This window comes from Salvelinus fontinalis, unplaced genomic scaffold, assembly GCF_029448725.1.
Source record: "Salvelinus fontinalis isolate EN_2023a unplaced genomic scaffold, ASM2944872v1 scaffold_1067, whole genome shotgun sequence".
NCBI lineage: Eukaryota > Metazoa > Chordata > Actinopteri > Salmoniformes > Salmonidae > Salvelinus > Salvelinus fontinalis.
Window position 1 is genome coordinate 32,471 of NW_026601276.1, and position 16,592 is coordinate 49,062.

Here is a 16,592-nt window from a genome sequence, read left to right on the forward strand (position 1 = left end):
TAGTCTCTCAGTGGTTAGGTTACAGAACTCATCAGATAGTCTCTCAGTGGTTAGGTTACAGAACTCATCAGATAGTCTCTCAGTGGTTAGGTTACAGAACTCATCAGATAGTCTCTCAGTGGTTAGGTTACAGAACTCATCAGATGGTCTCTCAGTGGTTAGGTTACAGAACTCATCAGATGGTCTCTCAGTGGTTAGGTTACAGAACTCATCAGATGGTCTCTCAGTGGTTAGGTTACAGAACTCATCAGATGGTCTCTCAGTGGTTAGGTTACAGAACTCATCGGATGGTCTCTCAGTGGTTAGGTTACAGAACTCATCAGATGGTCTCTCAGTGGTTAGGTTACAGAACTCATTAGATAGTCTCTCAGTGGTTAGGTTACAGAACTCATCAGATAGTCTCTCAGTGGTTAGGTTACAGAACTCAGATGGTCCCTCAGTGGTTAGGTTACAGAACTCAGATGGTCCCTCAGTGGTTAGGTTACAGAACTCATCAGGTAGCCTCTCAGTGGTTAGGTTACAGAACTCATCAGATAGTCTCTCAGTGGTTAGGTTACAGAACTCAAGATGGTCTCTCAGTGGTTAGGTTACAGAACTCATCAGATGGTGACCACTGCAGTTCCCCGGATACTTGCCCTGGTCAAAAGTAGTGCACTACATAGGGAATAGTGTACATGTGTCATGGTCGAAGTAGTGGACTCTATAGGGAACAGGGTGCCATTTGGGATGCAGTCATTACCATCAGATGGAATAACTCCAGTCTCATAACGCTCCTTATTAGTCAGTGGTGGTGACCCACTGGAACTGTACCTGTCAGAAAGCAAGTGAGCTAAACCAACTGTGATGCACAAGGTATGAGTAGGGGTGGGCTGAGAGAGAGGGAGGAGAGAAACATACAGACAGAGAGAGATATAGAGAGAGAGAGATAAATACAGAGAGAGAGAGATACATACAGAGAGAGAGCTAAATAGAGAGAGAGAGCTAAATAGAGAGAGAGATAAATAGAGAGAGAGAGATAAATAGAGAGAGAGAGATAAATAAATACAGAGAGAGAGAGATAAATACAGAGAGAGAGAGATAAATACAGAGAGAGAGAGATACATACAGAGAGAGAGAGATACATACAGAGAGAGAGAGATACATACAGAGAGAGAGAGATACATACAGAGAGAGAGAGATACATACAGAGAGAGAGAGAGATACATACAGAGAGAGAGAGAGAGATACATACAGAGAGAGAGAGAGATACATACAGAGAGAGAGAGAGATACATACAGAGAGAGAGAGAGATAAATAGAGAGAGAGAGCTAAATAGAGAGAGAGAGCTAAATATAGAGAGAGAGAGCTAAATAGAGAGAGAGAGAGCTAAATACAGAGAGAGAGAGCTAAATACAGAGAGAGAGAGCTAAATACAGAGAGAGAGAGATAAATACAGAGAGAGAGAGCTAAATACAGAGAGAGAGAGCTAAATACAGAGAGAGAGAGCTAAATACAGAGAGAGAGAGCTAAATACAGAGAGAGAGCTAAATATAGAGAGAGAGCTAAATATAGAGAGAGAGCTAAATATAGAGAGAGAGCTAAATATATAGAGAGAGCTAAATATAGAGAGAGAGCTAAATATAGAGAGAGAGCTAAATATAGAGAGAGAGCTAAATATAGAGAGAGAGCTAAATATAGAGAGAGAGATAAATAGAGAGAGAGAGAGGGATAAATAGAGAGAGAGAGAGGGATAAATAGAGAGAGATAAATAGAGAGAGAGGGATAAATAGAGAGAGAGAGACCTATAAATAAAAAGGGTGAGAGAGAGAGAGAGAGAGAGTGTGTGGGGGTGTTTTAGGATGTGTTAGCTGGGGCCCATCTCTGAGTGGTTATTAAACGTGTTTGTGACATGTGGGCTGATGCTTCTCGCTGCTTTGTGACATGTGGGTCGCTACTCGTCCTTCTCTTCAACGTGTGTGTGTGTGTCAGTGGCCTACTGCAGTTTCTGATTCTAGACGTATTGCAATGGGGCAGAGATAAAATATTGCAGTTTTATAGCTCATATCATGCTATTCTACAAATTTTGCAATGAGACAGAGAATTTTGTATTTTTAAAAATCTAATTTCCAGCTATTCTACACATTTTGCCATGACTTATTACCTGTTCATATGCTATCTGGGGAAGGGGAACCGACCTCCAGGAGGCCCCTAACACAAAAAATAAATACGGGTTGGGGTCCCCCAGAGCCCGTGCCCCCCGCCCTCCCTGAGGGGGCTGTAGGGGTGTGTGGTAAACCAGTGGTGTGTGTCTCACCATCGTAGCAGAATCCGTGAAGGCAGGGGTTGGAGCTGCACTCGTCCATGTTGATCTCACAGCGGGGGCCTGTGAAGCCACGGCGACAGCGACAGCGGAAACCCAGGGGGAAATGGACCAGGTCAGGTTCCTCTACACACTCAGCACCGTTCTCACAGGGGTTGTTGGCCTCACAGGGGAGGAACTCACAGTTCCTACCTATAGTAGGAGGTAGCGGGAGCAGGGCCCAGCAACCAGCAGGGGTGGGGGGAGAGACACACAGAGTCAGACATAGAACTCACAGTTCCTACTTCTAGTACGGTAGGAAGAGCAGAGCCCAATAATTAATAGGCAAACAGGACGAGTGGGAAACATTTTCAGGTGAACATAATTTCTTCTGACATGCTGTAGGAAGAGCAGCGGACAACAACAAATAGGCAGACGGAGAGAGAAGACCAGGCAGGTCACCTGTCATACAAGCCACTATTCGACGTTCATCCATGTCTGAGGACGTCGGGAGATGATATGGAAACCGACCACTAGAGGCAACAGTGAGTGCTGTTACCTTCAAATAGGCTTTGGTTTTGCTAGGGCGTTGTGGATGGGGATGGTTACAAAGGTTGAATGTTCGAATCCAGTGATAGAAAGTCCAGCGATACTGACCTTTATCAATGGTAAGCATCTGCCTCTTTTTTTAAAGGTTGCATGTTTAAATCCAGTGATAGAAAGTTATTTTTGATATTTCTGTTTTAAACCAATCCCAAACCTGAACCCTGCCTTAACCATTTTGAGTTAATGTCTAATCTTAAGAATCTAGAGTTCATTTCTAAACTTTTTTTTATTTTGATGTTTGGAACAACTTCTAAATGTGTCGTTTTTAGAAACATGGATGAACGTCTAATTGTGACGCGAGACTGTGAGAGCTAGTTGTAGAAACCGGTGTCAGACAGAGAAGTAGAGCAGTGGCCAGCAACAAACAGGCAGACAGAGAGAAACAGTGTCAGACAGAGAAGGTAGAGCAGTGGCCAGCAACAAACAGGCAGACAGAGAGAAACAGTGTCAGACAGAGAAGGTAGAGCAGCGGCCAGCAACAAACAGGCAGACAGAGAGAAACAGTGTCAGACAGAGAAGGTAGAGCAGTGGCCAGCAACAAACAGGCAGACAGAGAGAAACAGAGTCAGACAGAGAAGGTAGAGCAGTGGCCAGCAACAAACAGGCAGACAGAGAGAAACAGTGTCAGACAGAGAAGGTAGAGCAGTGGCCAGCAACAAACAGGCAGACAGAGAGAAACAGTGTCAGACAGAGAAGGTAGAGCAGTGGCCAGCAACAAACAGGCAGACAGAGAGAAACAGTGTCAGACAGAGAAGGTAGAGCAGCGTCCAGCAACAAACAGGCAGACAGAGAGAAACAGTGTCAGACAGAGAAGGTAGAGAAGTGGCCAGCAACAAACAGGCAGACAGAGAGAAACAGTGTCAGACAGAGAAGGTAGAGCAGTGGCCAGCAACAAACAGGCAGACAGAGAGAAACAGTGTCAGACAGAGAAGGTAGAGAAGTGGCCAGCAACAAACAGGCAGACAGAGAGAAACAGTGTCAGACAGAGAAGTAGAGCAGTGGCCAGCAACAAACAGGCAGACAGAGAGAAACAGTGTCAGACAGAGAAGTAGAGAAGTGGCCAGCAACAAACAGGCAGACAGAGAGAAACAGTGTCAGACAGAGAAGTAGAGCAGTGGCCAGCAACAAACAGGCAGACAGAGAGAAACAGTGTCAGACAGAGAAGGTAGAGCAGTGGACAGCAACAAACAGGCAGACAGAGAGAAACAGTCTCAGACAGACATAGAAGTTCATTGTTGTACTCAATTGCTCCCTGGTGCATAAAATAAACACATTCTCAAATGTATTTCGGCTCATCTGTGCAATAAATTATATTTGATGTTTATTCTCAAATATTTTAAAGAAATGAACAATACATAACTGAACAGGGAGTGAGGAATGACTGTGAAAAACTGTATGTCCCTGTTTGACACCACTGACTGTCTGCTTTATGATGGTGCCAATATACTGGAGAATATGGGGAGCTAATACATTTACTGCTAATTAGTCAATCATTAACATTTAATTTGTACCAATGCTTAGTAACATCTCAAGCTCCCTCTGGTGCGACGACAGATCTCAAATGCTACTGAAGGTTTCTGATCATTTGAATGCTATATCTGAAATAAAAATGTAAATGAATATCGTATAATTACCTATATAATGCAAAAATATATATTTTGTGAGAATAATGGAAGTATTTCTTAGGAGAAAATATGTAAATGACCTAATAAACATGTTTTTACTGAAACGGTAAAAAAAGTGTTTTTATTGTGAAATCCAATTTAGCACTAAGGATGCATCTCAAATAGCACCCTATTCCCTATGTAGTGCACTACTGTTGCTTCCTTATGTAGTGCACTACTGTTGCTTCCCTATGTAGTGCACTACTGTTGCTTCCCTATGTAGTGCACTACTGTTGCTTCCCTATGTAGTGCACTACTGTTGCTTCCCTATGTAGTGCACTACTGTTGCTTCCCTATGTAGTGCACTACTGTTGCTTCCCTATGTAGTGCACTACTGTTGCTTCCCTATGTAGTGCACTACTGTTGCTTCCCTATGTAGTGCACTACTGTTGCTTCCCTATGTAGTGCACTACTGTTGCTTCCCTATGTAGTGCACTACTGTTGCTTCCCTATGTAGTGCACTACTGTTGCTTCCCTATGTAGTGCACTATATATGGAATAGGATTCCATTTGGTATGACCATCTTGGAGTCACTTTCAAAACTCCTTGTTCACAACAATAAAACAGACTGTAGGATAGTGACACAATCACGCACCTCTTCAATCGTGTGAATAGTAGCAACACTCTGCTCATGACTGGTTCCTCAGAGGGAAAGTTTAGTTGTTATCATGTAATCAAGGAAAGTTACATTTTTATCGCGAGAGCAAAACAAGCTAGCTTGACTGATAGATCTCCACTTTTAAACTGTTTCATATTGACTTCACAACAGAGAGACATTTACAAGAAGACGCGCACATCACCTCTACGAAGCAGAATAACAAGCCAGGAAACTCCACTCAGGCCTAAAATAATAGCTAGCTGGAAGACCCAGCATGCCAAAAGCACAATATCAAAACACTTTCTGATGAAAGCGCACTCTTGGAAAAAAATGTAAATAAGAAAACACATGAACAAGGCAAAGTGTTTTCAACAAAGACAGTTAAAAACATGACAAAGCCAAGCAATGAACAGTGTGAGTAAATGAGAACAGGAAAATGGCACCCTATTCCTTGTTTAGTGCACTACTTTTGACCAGGGACCATAGGGAGTGCACTAAATAGGTAATACGGTGCCATTTGGAACACAGAGGAGGTTTTTGGGAAGAGCATCATTTCCATGCAAGCTTGACATATCAAAACAAGTAGTTATCTTTCCCACCTCTGATCATTTCTGCAAGATTTTTATTTTTTTTAAAGACAGGGGAAAGTATATGATTACAAAACTGGAACAGCTTGAGGTAAAGATATTTAAAGATCTACCATGGCACTGAACTCAGTAGGTCTCAGCTTTCAGACTTGGTGAAAGCATAAAACATGTCATTAGAGGGTTGGATAATGTGTTGAGCTATCCACAGAGATCCTATCAGATCTGTAATTCTATAGAGCCTTCTACCATGGCACTGAACTCCGTCTTCAACCCTGGTGAAAGCATAGAACATGTCACAACCATTACTAGCTACAGTATATAAATCATATTTTCATAGAAACACAGGATATGTAACCAAGCAGAGGAGTGGGGTCACGGCCAGGGTCAGCCATTATCATCGGTGACCCTGGAGCAAAGGGTTAACCCTTGTCGGAGTTGGCCCATATGGATAGGGCTAAATGCAATCGTTAGAGAAATATGAAACACATATGAATAAGCATGGTAGCAAATGAAAGGAAACAGTTTGGAGATTATGGGAAAATTATTAGACCAAATGTATCCAAACATTACACTGTTGATTTTATGGGCATTTTACATTTACTGTAATTTTCTTTGTTGATAACGAAATCTGAAAGTGTCCAGAATAGAATTGGTTGTAATCCTGTTGTAATGACGTGGTTATCAACCAGTTTTGCTCACCGGCTTGTGTTCATGCTTCTGATTCTACTGCAGGATCAGGACAGACTGAGAGGTCAGTGACCAGTGATTCATCATAGTACAGTATGCTGAGGAGGCAAAGCTGTGGGCTATCAGTGTTATGCAACCTTAGCCTGGACCCAGATCTCTTCTTCTTCACGACTGTCTTGGTGTGCTGGGACCATGCTAGTTTGTTGGCGGATCAGGCTGTTGTGTCATCAGCAAACTTGAGTGAACAGGGAGTACAGGAGGAGACCGAGCACGCACCCCTGAGGGGCCCCCGTGTTGAAGATCAGCGTGGCGGATGTGTTGTTACCCTTACCACCTGGTGGCGGCCCGTCGGAAAGTCCAGGATCCAGTTGCAGAGGGAGGTGTTTAGTCCAAGGGTCCTTAGCTTTGAGGGCACTATGGTGTTGAACGCTGAGCCTGCATTCTCACATAGGTGTTTTAAAACATATATCTATATTTTTCTAACCTTTATTTAACTAGGCAAGTCAGTTAAGAACAAATTCTTATTTACAAAGACGGCCTACTGGGGAACAGTGGGGTTAACTGCCCTGTTCAGGAGCAGAACGACAGCTCGGGGATTCGATCCAGCAACCTTTCGGTTACTGCCCCAACGCTCTAACCACTAGGCTACCTGCCGTGTTCCTTTTGTCCAGGTGTGAAAGGGCAGTGTGGAGTGCCATAGAGATTGCATCATTGGTATGCAAATTGGAGTGGGTCTAGGGTTTCTGGGATAATGGTATTGATGTGAGCCATGACCAGCCTTCCAAAGCATTTCATGGCTACAGACGTGAGTGCTACGGGTCGGTAGTAATTTAGGAAGGTTACCTTAGTGTTCTTGGGCACAGGGACCAAGTAAACGTTCCCACTCTGGTGCCGACACCCCAATGAGAGTTCCTGCTCCTTAATCACAGCCACCACACAAATGGTCATCAAAACTTGATTAGGCCAACTTGGATGTCTGTTTGATTTCCATAATAGTAGCAAACTACAAGTCAATGTTGCACGCATCAAGTTTTTAGTGTCACATGCACAAGTACAAGGAAATGCCTTTCTTGCAAGCTTTTATCCCAAGAATGCAGTAATCAATATCAATGTAGTACGCATCAAGTAAGGTACAACAAAAACACACAGGAAATAAGAACATGAGAAAGTAGGTATACTATATACAGGGTCAATTCCAATATCACATTTACAATTCTAACTAGACAAGTCAGTTAAGAACAAATTCTTATTTCTTATTCTTATTATTTACAATGGCGGCCTACACCGGCCAAACCCTCCCTGACGACGCTGGGCCAATTGCGTGCCGCCCTATGTGCAGAGATACTGGAGGTAGATATGTACAGTACCACTCAAAAGTTTGGACACACCTACGTTTTTTTGTTTTGTTTACTATTTCTACATTGTAGAATAATAGTGAAGACATCAAAACTATGAAATAACACATATGGACTCATGTAGTAACCAGAAAAGTGTTAAACAAATCTAAATATATTTTAGATTTTAGATTCTTCAAAGTAGCCACACTTTGCCTTGATGACAGCTTTGCACACACTCGGCATTCTCTCAACCAGCTTCATGAGGAATGCTTTTCCAATAGTCTTGAAGAGTTCCCACATATGCTGAGCACTTGTTGGCTGCTTTTCCTTCACTCTGCGGTTTAGCTCATCCCAAACCCTCTTAATTGGGTTGAGGTTGGGTGATTGTGGAGGCAAAGTCATCTGATGCAGCACTCCATCACTCTCCTTGGTCAAATAGCCCTTACACAGCCTGGAGGTGTGTTTTGGGTCGTTGTCCTGTTGAAAAACAAATGATAGTTCCACTAAGCGCGAACCAGATGGGATGACGTATCGATGCAGAATGCTGTGGTAGCCATGCTGCAAAGCAAAGCACAAGCAAAGCACCCCCACACCATCACACCTCCTCCTCCATGCTTCACGGTGGGAACAACACATGCGAAGATCATCCGTTCACCTACTCTGCGTCTTACAAAGAAACTGCGGTTGGAACTAAAGATTTAAAATTTGGACTTATCAGACCAAAGGACAGATTTCCACTGGTCTAATGTCCATTGCGCTTTTCTTATTTGAGCTGTTCTTGCCATAATTTGAACTGTTATTACCAAATAGGGATATCTTCTGTATACCACCCCTACCTTGTCACAACACAACTGATTGGCTCAAATTCCACAAATACATTTTTAACAAGGCACACCTGTTAATTGAAATGCATTCCAGGTGACTATCTCATGAAGCTGGTTGAGAGAATGCCAAGCGTGTGCAAAGCTGTCATCAAGGGTGTTTAATTTGAAGAATCTAAAATATATTTTAATTTGTTTAACACTTTTTTGGTTGCTACATGATTCCATATGTGTTATTTCATAGTTTTGATGTCTTCACTATTATTCTACAATGTTGAAAATAGTCAAAATAAAGAAAAACCCTAGAATGAGTAGGTGTGTCCAAACTTTTGACTTGTACTGTATACGGGTAAGATGACTGGGCATCAGGATATATGATAAACAGAGTAGCAGCATCATATATGATGATTGTATGTGAGTGTGCGTGTTTTATGTGTGTGAGCAAATGTGTGTGTGTGTGTGTTGGAGTGTCAGTGTGTGTGAGTGAGTGTGTAGCGTGTTGTCCACAGGAGACATGGCAATAAAATATTGCCTTTTGTCAAGATTGAAACAGTCTTTTTCCATACATCACACACACAACTGTTGCTATGGCACCACAACCTACACTACATGGCCAGAGGTAAGTAGACAGCCCGTCAAATGAGTGGATTCAGCTGTTTCAGCCACAGGTGTATAAAATCAAGCACACAGCTATGAAATCTCTATAGACAAATATTGGCAGTAGAATGGCCTTACTGAAAGGCTCAGTGACTTTCAACGTGGCACCGTTATAGGATGCCTCTTTTCAAACAAGTCACTTCGTCAATTTCTGCCCTGCTAGAGCTGCCCCAGTCAACTGTAAGTGCTGTTATTGTGAAGTGGAAACGTCTAGGAGCAACAACGGCTCAGCCGTGAAGTGGAATCATCTAGGAGCAACAACGGCTCAGCCGCGAAGTGGAAACATCTAGGAGCAACAACGGCTCAGCCGCGAAGTGGAAACATCTAGGAGCAACAACGGCTCAGCCGCGAAGTGGAAACATCTAGGAGCAACAACGGCTCAGCCGCGAAGTGGAAACATCTAGGAGCAACAACGGCTCAGCCGCGAAGTGGAAACATCTAGGAGCAACAACATGCTCAGCCGCAAAGTGGACGTCCTGGATCTGAACCTTCAGAATGAGCTTCAGGAAGTCAACTGCGGTTGGGGTAAGTTTCTCAAAAACAGGTGACATTCTAAAAAGAAATGTATCTGTAACCTTCTACAACATGTAATTTACATCAAAAAGAAATAGTGAAAATCTCCTTTAAGCATTGCTGTGGACATAGAACATCCAATGTTGTTGCTTTTCTATTAAAATGTGTGATTTTGAGACCAAACAAAACAGAATTTGGTGAAAACAACAGATTTTATAGGGCACTAATTGACTAAGGCTATACAGCACCAAGACAGACAACATTAGTGGGGAACAAGGCCATACAACACTAATACACAACACATTAGTGGAGACCAAGGCTATACAGCACTAATACACAACACATTAGTGGAGACCAAGTCTATACAGCACTAAGACACAACACATTAGTGGGGACCAAGGCTATACAGCACTAAGACACAACACATTAGTGGAGACCAAGTCTATACAGCACTAAGACACAACACATTAGTGGGGACCAAGGCTATACAGCACTAAGACACAACACATTAGTGGAGACCAAGGCCATACAGCACTAAGATACAACACATTAGTGGGGACCAAGGCTATACAGCACTAAGACAACATTAGTGGAGACCAAGTCTATACAACATTAGTGGAGACCAAGTCTATACAACACTAATACACAACACATTAGTGGAGACCAAGGATATACAACATTAGTGGAGACCAAGGCTATACAACACTAAGACACAACACATTAGTGGAGACCAAGGATATACAACATTAGGGGAGACCAAGGCTATACAACACTAATACACAACACATTAGTGGGGACCAAGGCTATACAGCACTAAGACTCAACACATTAGTGGAGACCAAGGCCATACAGCACTAAGACACAACACATTAGTGGGGACCAAGGCTATACAGCACTAAGACACAACACATTAGTGGAGACCAAGGCTATACAGCACTAAGACACAACACATTAGTGGAGACCAAGGATATACAACATTAGTGGAGACCAAGGCTATACAACACTAATACACAACACATTAGTGGGGACCAAGGCTATACAGCACTAAGACTCAACACATTAGTGGAGACCAAGGCCATACAGCACTAAGACACAACACATTAGTGGGGACCAAGGCTATACAGCACTAAGACACAACACATTAGTGGAGACCAAGGCTATACAGCACTAAGACAACATTAGTGGAGACCAAGGCTATACAGCACTAAGACACAACACATTAGTGGGGACCAAGGCTATACAGCACTAAGACACAACACATTAGTGGAGACCAAGTCTATACAACACTAATACACAACACATTAGTGGGGACCAAGGCTATACAGCACTAAGACACAACACATTAGTGGAGACCAAGGCTATACAGCACTAAGACACAACACATTAGTGGGGACCAAGGCTATACAGCACTAAGACAACATTAGTGGAGACCAAGTCTATACAACATTAGTGGAGACCAAGTCTATACAACACTAATACACAACACATTAGTGGGGACCAAGGCTATACAGCACTAAGACACAACACATTAGTGGAGACCAAGGATATACAATATTAGTGGAGACCAAGGCTATACAACACTAATACACAACACATTAGTGGGGACCAAGGCTATACAGCACTAAGACTCAACACATTAGTGGAGACCAAGGCCATACAGCACTAAGACACAACACATTAGTGGAGACCAAGGCTATACAGCACTAAGACACAACACATTAGTGGGGACCAAGGCTATACAGCACTAAGACACAACACATTAGTGGAGACCAAGGCTATACAGCACTAAGACACAACACATTATTGGAGACCAAGGCTATACAGCACTAAGACAACATTAGTGGAGACCAAGTCTATACAACATTAGTGGAGACCAAGTCTATACAACACTAATACACAACACATTAGTGGGGACCAAGGCTATACAGCACTAATACACAATACATTAGTGGAGACCAAGGCTATACAGCACTAATACACAACACATTAGTGGAGACCAAGTCTATACAACACTAAGACACAACACATTAGTGGGGACCAAGGCTATACAACACTAATACACAACACATTAGTGGAGACCAAGGCCATACAGCAGTAAGACACAACACATTAGTGGAGACCGAGGCTATACAGCACTAAGACACAACACATTAGTGGAGACCAAGGATATACAACACTAAGACACAACACATTAGTGGAGACCAAGGATATACAACATTAGTGGGGACCAAGGCCATACAGCACTAAGACAACATTAGTGGAGACCAAGTCTATACAACACTAAGACAACATTAGTGGAGACCAAGTCTATACAACACTAATACAACATTAGTGGAGACCAAGTCTATACAACATTAAGACAACATTAGTGGAGACCAAGTCTATACAACACTAAGACAACATTAGTGGAGACCAAGTCTATACAACATTAGTGGAGACCAAGTCTATACAACACTAAGACAACATTAGTGGAGACCAAGTCTATACAACACTAATACAACATTAGTGGAGACCAAGTCTATACAACACTAAGACAACATTAGTGGAGACCAAGTCTATACAACACTAAGACAACATTAGTGGAGACCAAGTCTATACAACATTAGTGGAGACCAAGGCTATGAGAAATAGATACACCACCTGGAAGATTAGCAATGGGTTTCATCTTCTTTGTCGAGCATCGCCACAACCAGAGAATGAAGCCTTACTAATGTCGCTGAAGACTGCAGCAGAATGAGTTCAGGCAGGTGAGAGAGGGACGCTCAGGGAGGTTAATTAACTTTGGTGATCGTCCCCATTCCCTCAGTGTGCATTACCTTTCAAATGGAGACACATGCACACAGTGACACGCACGCAGGAACACACACACACATACACACACACACACTCCCTCTCAGTGTTCATTACCTTTGAATGGAGCCACACACTGACAGTGGTAATTGCCAGGCTGGTCAATGCAAGTGGCTCCGTTCTTGCAGGGAGAAGAGGCACACTCGTCAATGTCGAACTCACACCCAGCGCCTTTGATACAAACAACAACATAAACAAATAAATCAGTCATGTTTTTAGGGGTCAGTGAGACTAGTAGCAGGTCTGCGTCCCAAATGGCACCCTATTCCATATAAAGTGCACTACTTTTGACCAGAGGCATATGGGTCCAAAAGCAGTGCACTATGAAGGGATCAAGGTGCCATTTGGGACGCATCCCAGGACAGTTAATAACCTCTTCGGTCGGACACAGGAAACAGGATCTAATGAGATCATGGAACAGTAACTAACTGTGTATCTTCTGTCTTCACTCCTCATCAGTTAGTCAGAGAACACCACAATGACTGCATCCCAAATGGTATCCTATTCCTTATACGGCGCACTACCAGGGTCCAGCACTATGTAGGGAACAGGGTGCCGTTTGGGACGCTGCCGACGTGTGATGTGCTTTGTCCAGACTACAGGCATGTAAACATCACTTTACTCATTCTTCTCCCCCGGGGTTGGCAGATCTATTTCATCTAGGTGGTGGTGTTCCACCCATAGGTGTTCCACCCATAGGAATCTATTTCTATTGTTCCACCGCTGCCTAGCAACACTAGAGTTCAAAACACAGACTGTAGTTGCCAGTGTACCTAAGCAGCACGTTGTTGAAGACGTACACTGGAAAACAATCAAACTCCACAGACATCTTTGTTTGTAGACTATACCGCCCACAGACACAAACTTCTGTGTGAAGGATTTTCTTGGTGAAAACTGGAAGCATCTACCAGTGAGGCTATGGTAGAGCACGAATATGGCAATGCGGATTAGAGTGAAGAGCCTACTATAGTTTGCTAAGATAAAGCTACAGGATTCATATTCAGTAGGTTATATTGTCAATGCTTGTTTAGTTCAGTATGCACTAATGAAGTAAAATTCAGTAAGTTAGATACACTGACCAGTAAAGCCGGGTTGACAGACACATTCATAGCCATTGGCCAGGTCCAAACACGTGCTATTGTGTCGGCATGGCCCTGACAGACACTCATCAATGTTGATTTCACAGTAGTCACCTGTAGGGAAAGACAAAATGAAAGAGATAGGAACAGTTTCATGAACATTCCCATTCCTACCAATTATAAACCAAGTGTTAAAAAGAATCGCCTTTTCAAGTGAAATCTTAAAAGCCTCCGAGCTATCCACCTTCTGAACTAAAACTAAAAGAGAGAAACTCAGTTCAAGACGGGTTACTAAAATATGGATCCCTTGATTTGCATATATTCATCAAGTTAACTCAGACAATTTCCTAACAATTCAGATTGAAATGAACTGAGAAATAGAGAGACCTCTCGTCTGACATTGGATAAATGATCCCTTATGTTTTCAATATGACCTTACATGACCCAGCACAGTCCCAAATGGCACCCTATTCCCTTATAGTGCACTACTTTAACCAGAGCAGTGATAAGCTTACCGGGTCTCTGGTCAAACATAATGCACTATAAGGGAATAGGGTGCCATTTGAGACGCAGGCCCAGTGTATTGAACATAATGAACATTGACATAGTTATAATGGTTGTACACCTCTCGCACAGGACAGCATTAATTTACATGCATATAGGAATATTAGCATAGCTAATTACACAGTGGATTGCTATAGGCTGTCAAGTTATATTGCTTTAATTTACTTTGCTTGACTTCACGTCGTAAAACAGACCTCAACAAAGGTGTTGGTGGTGTTTCTGTTATTGAACTGCTACGTGATCACAACTAGTGTTGTGTTCCCACAATAAGTTGGGTGAATTTTGGCCCATTCCTCCTGACAGAGCTGGTGTAACTAAGTCAGGTGTTTAGGCCTCCTTGCTCGGCACACGCATTTTCAGTTCTGCCCACAAATTTTCAATAGGATTGAGGTCAGGGCTTTGTGATGGCCACTCCAATACCTTGACTTTGTTGTCCTTAAGACATTTTGCCACAACTTTGGAAGTATGCTTGGGGTCATGTCCATTTCGAAGACCCCTTTGTGACCAAGCTATAACTTCCTGACTGATGTCTTGAGATGTTGCTTCAATATATCCACATAATGTTCCTGCCTCATGATGCCATCTATTTTGTGAAGTGCACCAGTCCCTCCTGCAGCAAAGCACCCTCACAACTTGATGCTGCCATCCCCATGCTTCACGGTTGGGATGTTGTTCTTCAGCTTGCAAGCATCCCACTTTTTCCTCCAAACATAACGATGGTCATTATGGCCAAACAGTTCTTTTTATGTTTCATCAGACCAGAGGACATTTCTCCAAAAAGTACGATCTTTGTCCACATGTGCAGTTGCAAACAGCAGTCTGTTTTTTTTAATGGCGGTTTTGGAGCAGTGGCTCTTTCCTTGCTGAGTGTCCTTAAAGGTTATGTCGAGATAGGAGTTGTTTTACTGTGGACATAGATACTTTTGTACCTGTTTCCTACAGCATCTTCACAAGGTCCTTTGCTGTTGTCCTGGGATTTATTTGCACTTTTTGCAGCAAAGTACTTTCATCTCTAGAAGACAGAATGTGTCTCCTTCCTGAGTGGTATGATGTGGCAGGGTCTACAGTCAATCACGGATTACAAAAAGAAAACCAGCCCCGTCGCGGACCAGGATGTCTTGCTCCCAGACAGGCTAAATAACTTTTTTGCTCGCTTTGAGGACAATACAGTGCCACTGACACGGCCCGCTACCAAAACCTGCGGGCTCTCCTTCACTGCAGCCGAGGTGAGTAAAACATTTAAACGTGTTAACCCTCGCAGGGCTGCAGGCCCAGACGGCATTTCAAGCCGCGTCCTCAGAGCATGCGCAGACCAGCTGGCTGGTGTGTTTACGGACATATTCAATCAATCCTTATCCCAGTCTGCTGTTCCCACATGCTTCAAGAGAGCCACCATTGGTTCCTGTTCCCAAGAAAGCTAAGGTAACTGAGCTAAACGACTACCGCCCCATAGCTCTCACTTCCGTCATCATGAAGTGCATTGAGAGACTATTCAAGGACCATATCACCTCCACCCTACCGGACACCCTAGACCCACTCCAATTTGCTTACCGACCCAATAGGTCCACAGACGACGCAATCGCAACCACACTGCACACTGCCCTAACCCATCTGGACAAGAGGAATACCTATGTGAGAATGCTGTTCATCGACTACAGCTCAGCATTTAACACCATAGTACCCTCCAAACTCGTCATCAAGCTCGAGACCCTGGGTCTCGACACCGCCCTGTGCAACTGGGTCCTGGACTTCCTGACGGGCCGCCTCCAGGTGGTGAGGGTAGGTAACAACATCTCCACCCCGCTGATCCTCAACAATGGGGCCCCACAAGGGTGCGTTCTGAGCCCTCTCCTGTACTCCCTGTTCACCCACGACTGCGTGGCCATGCACGCCTCCAACTCAATCATCAAGTTTGCGGACGACGCTACAGTGGTAGGCTTGATTACCAACAACGACGAGACGGCCTACAGGGAGGAGGTGAGGGCCCTCGGAGTGTGGTGTCAGGAAAATAACCTCACACTCACGTCAACAAAACAAAGGAGATGATTGTGGACTTCAGGAAACAGCAGAGGGAGCACCCCCCTATCCACATCGATGGGACAGTAGTGGAGAAGGTGGAAAGTTTTAAATTCCTCGGTGTACACATCACGGACAAACTGAATTGGTCCACCCACACAGACAGCGTTGTGAAGAAGGCGCAGCAGCGCCTCTTCAACCTCAGGAGGCTGAAGAAATTCGGCTTGTCACCAAAAGCACTCACAAACTTTTACAGATGCACAATCGAGAGCATCCTGTCGGGCTGTATTACCGCCTGGTACGGCAACTGCTCCGCCCACAACCGTAAGGCTCTC

General features: G+C 43.6%; 1 protein-coding gene across 1 annotated transcript in view; it reads right to left on the bottom strand.

The window, feature by feature from the left end:
• LOC129848557 (protein eyes shut homolog) overlaps positions 1–16,592 on the bottom strand; it is a 50,249-nt gene that overhangs the window by 20,676 nt on the left and 12,981 nt on the right. The window contains exons 6-8 of the mRNA XM_055915722.1: positions 13,678–13,791; positions 12,656–12,769; positions 2,294–2,491 (exon numbers count right to left, since the gene is read on the bottom strand). Coding sequence (XP_055771697.1) covers positions 2,294–2,491; positions 12,656–12,769; positions 13,678–13,791 — 426 coding nt within the window. The remainder of the gene's footprint in view (positions 1–2,293; positions 2,492–12,655; positions 12,770–13,677; positions 13,792–16,592) is intronic.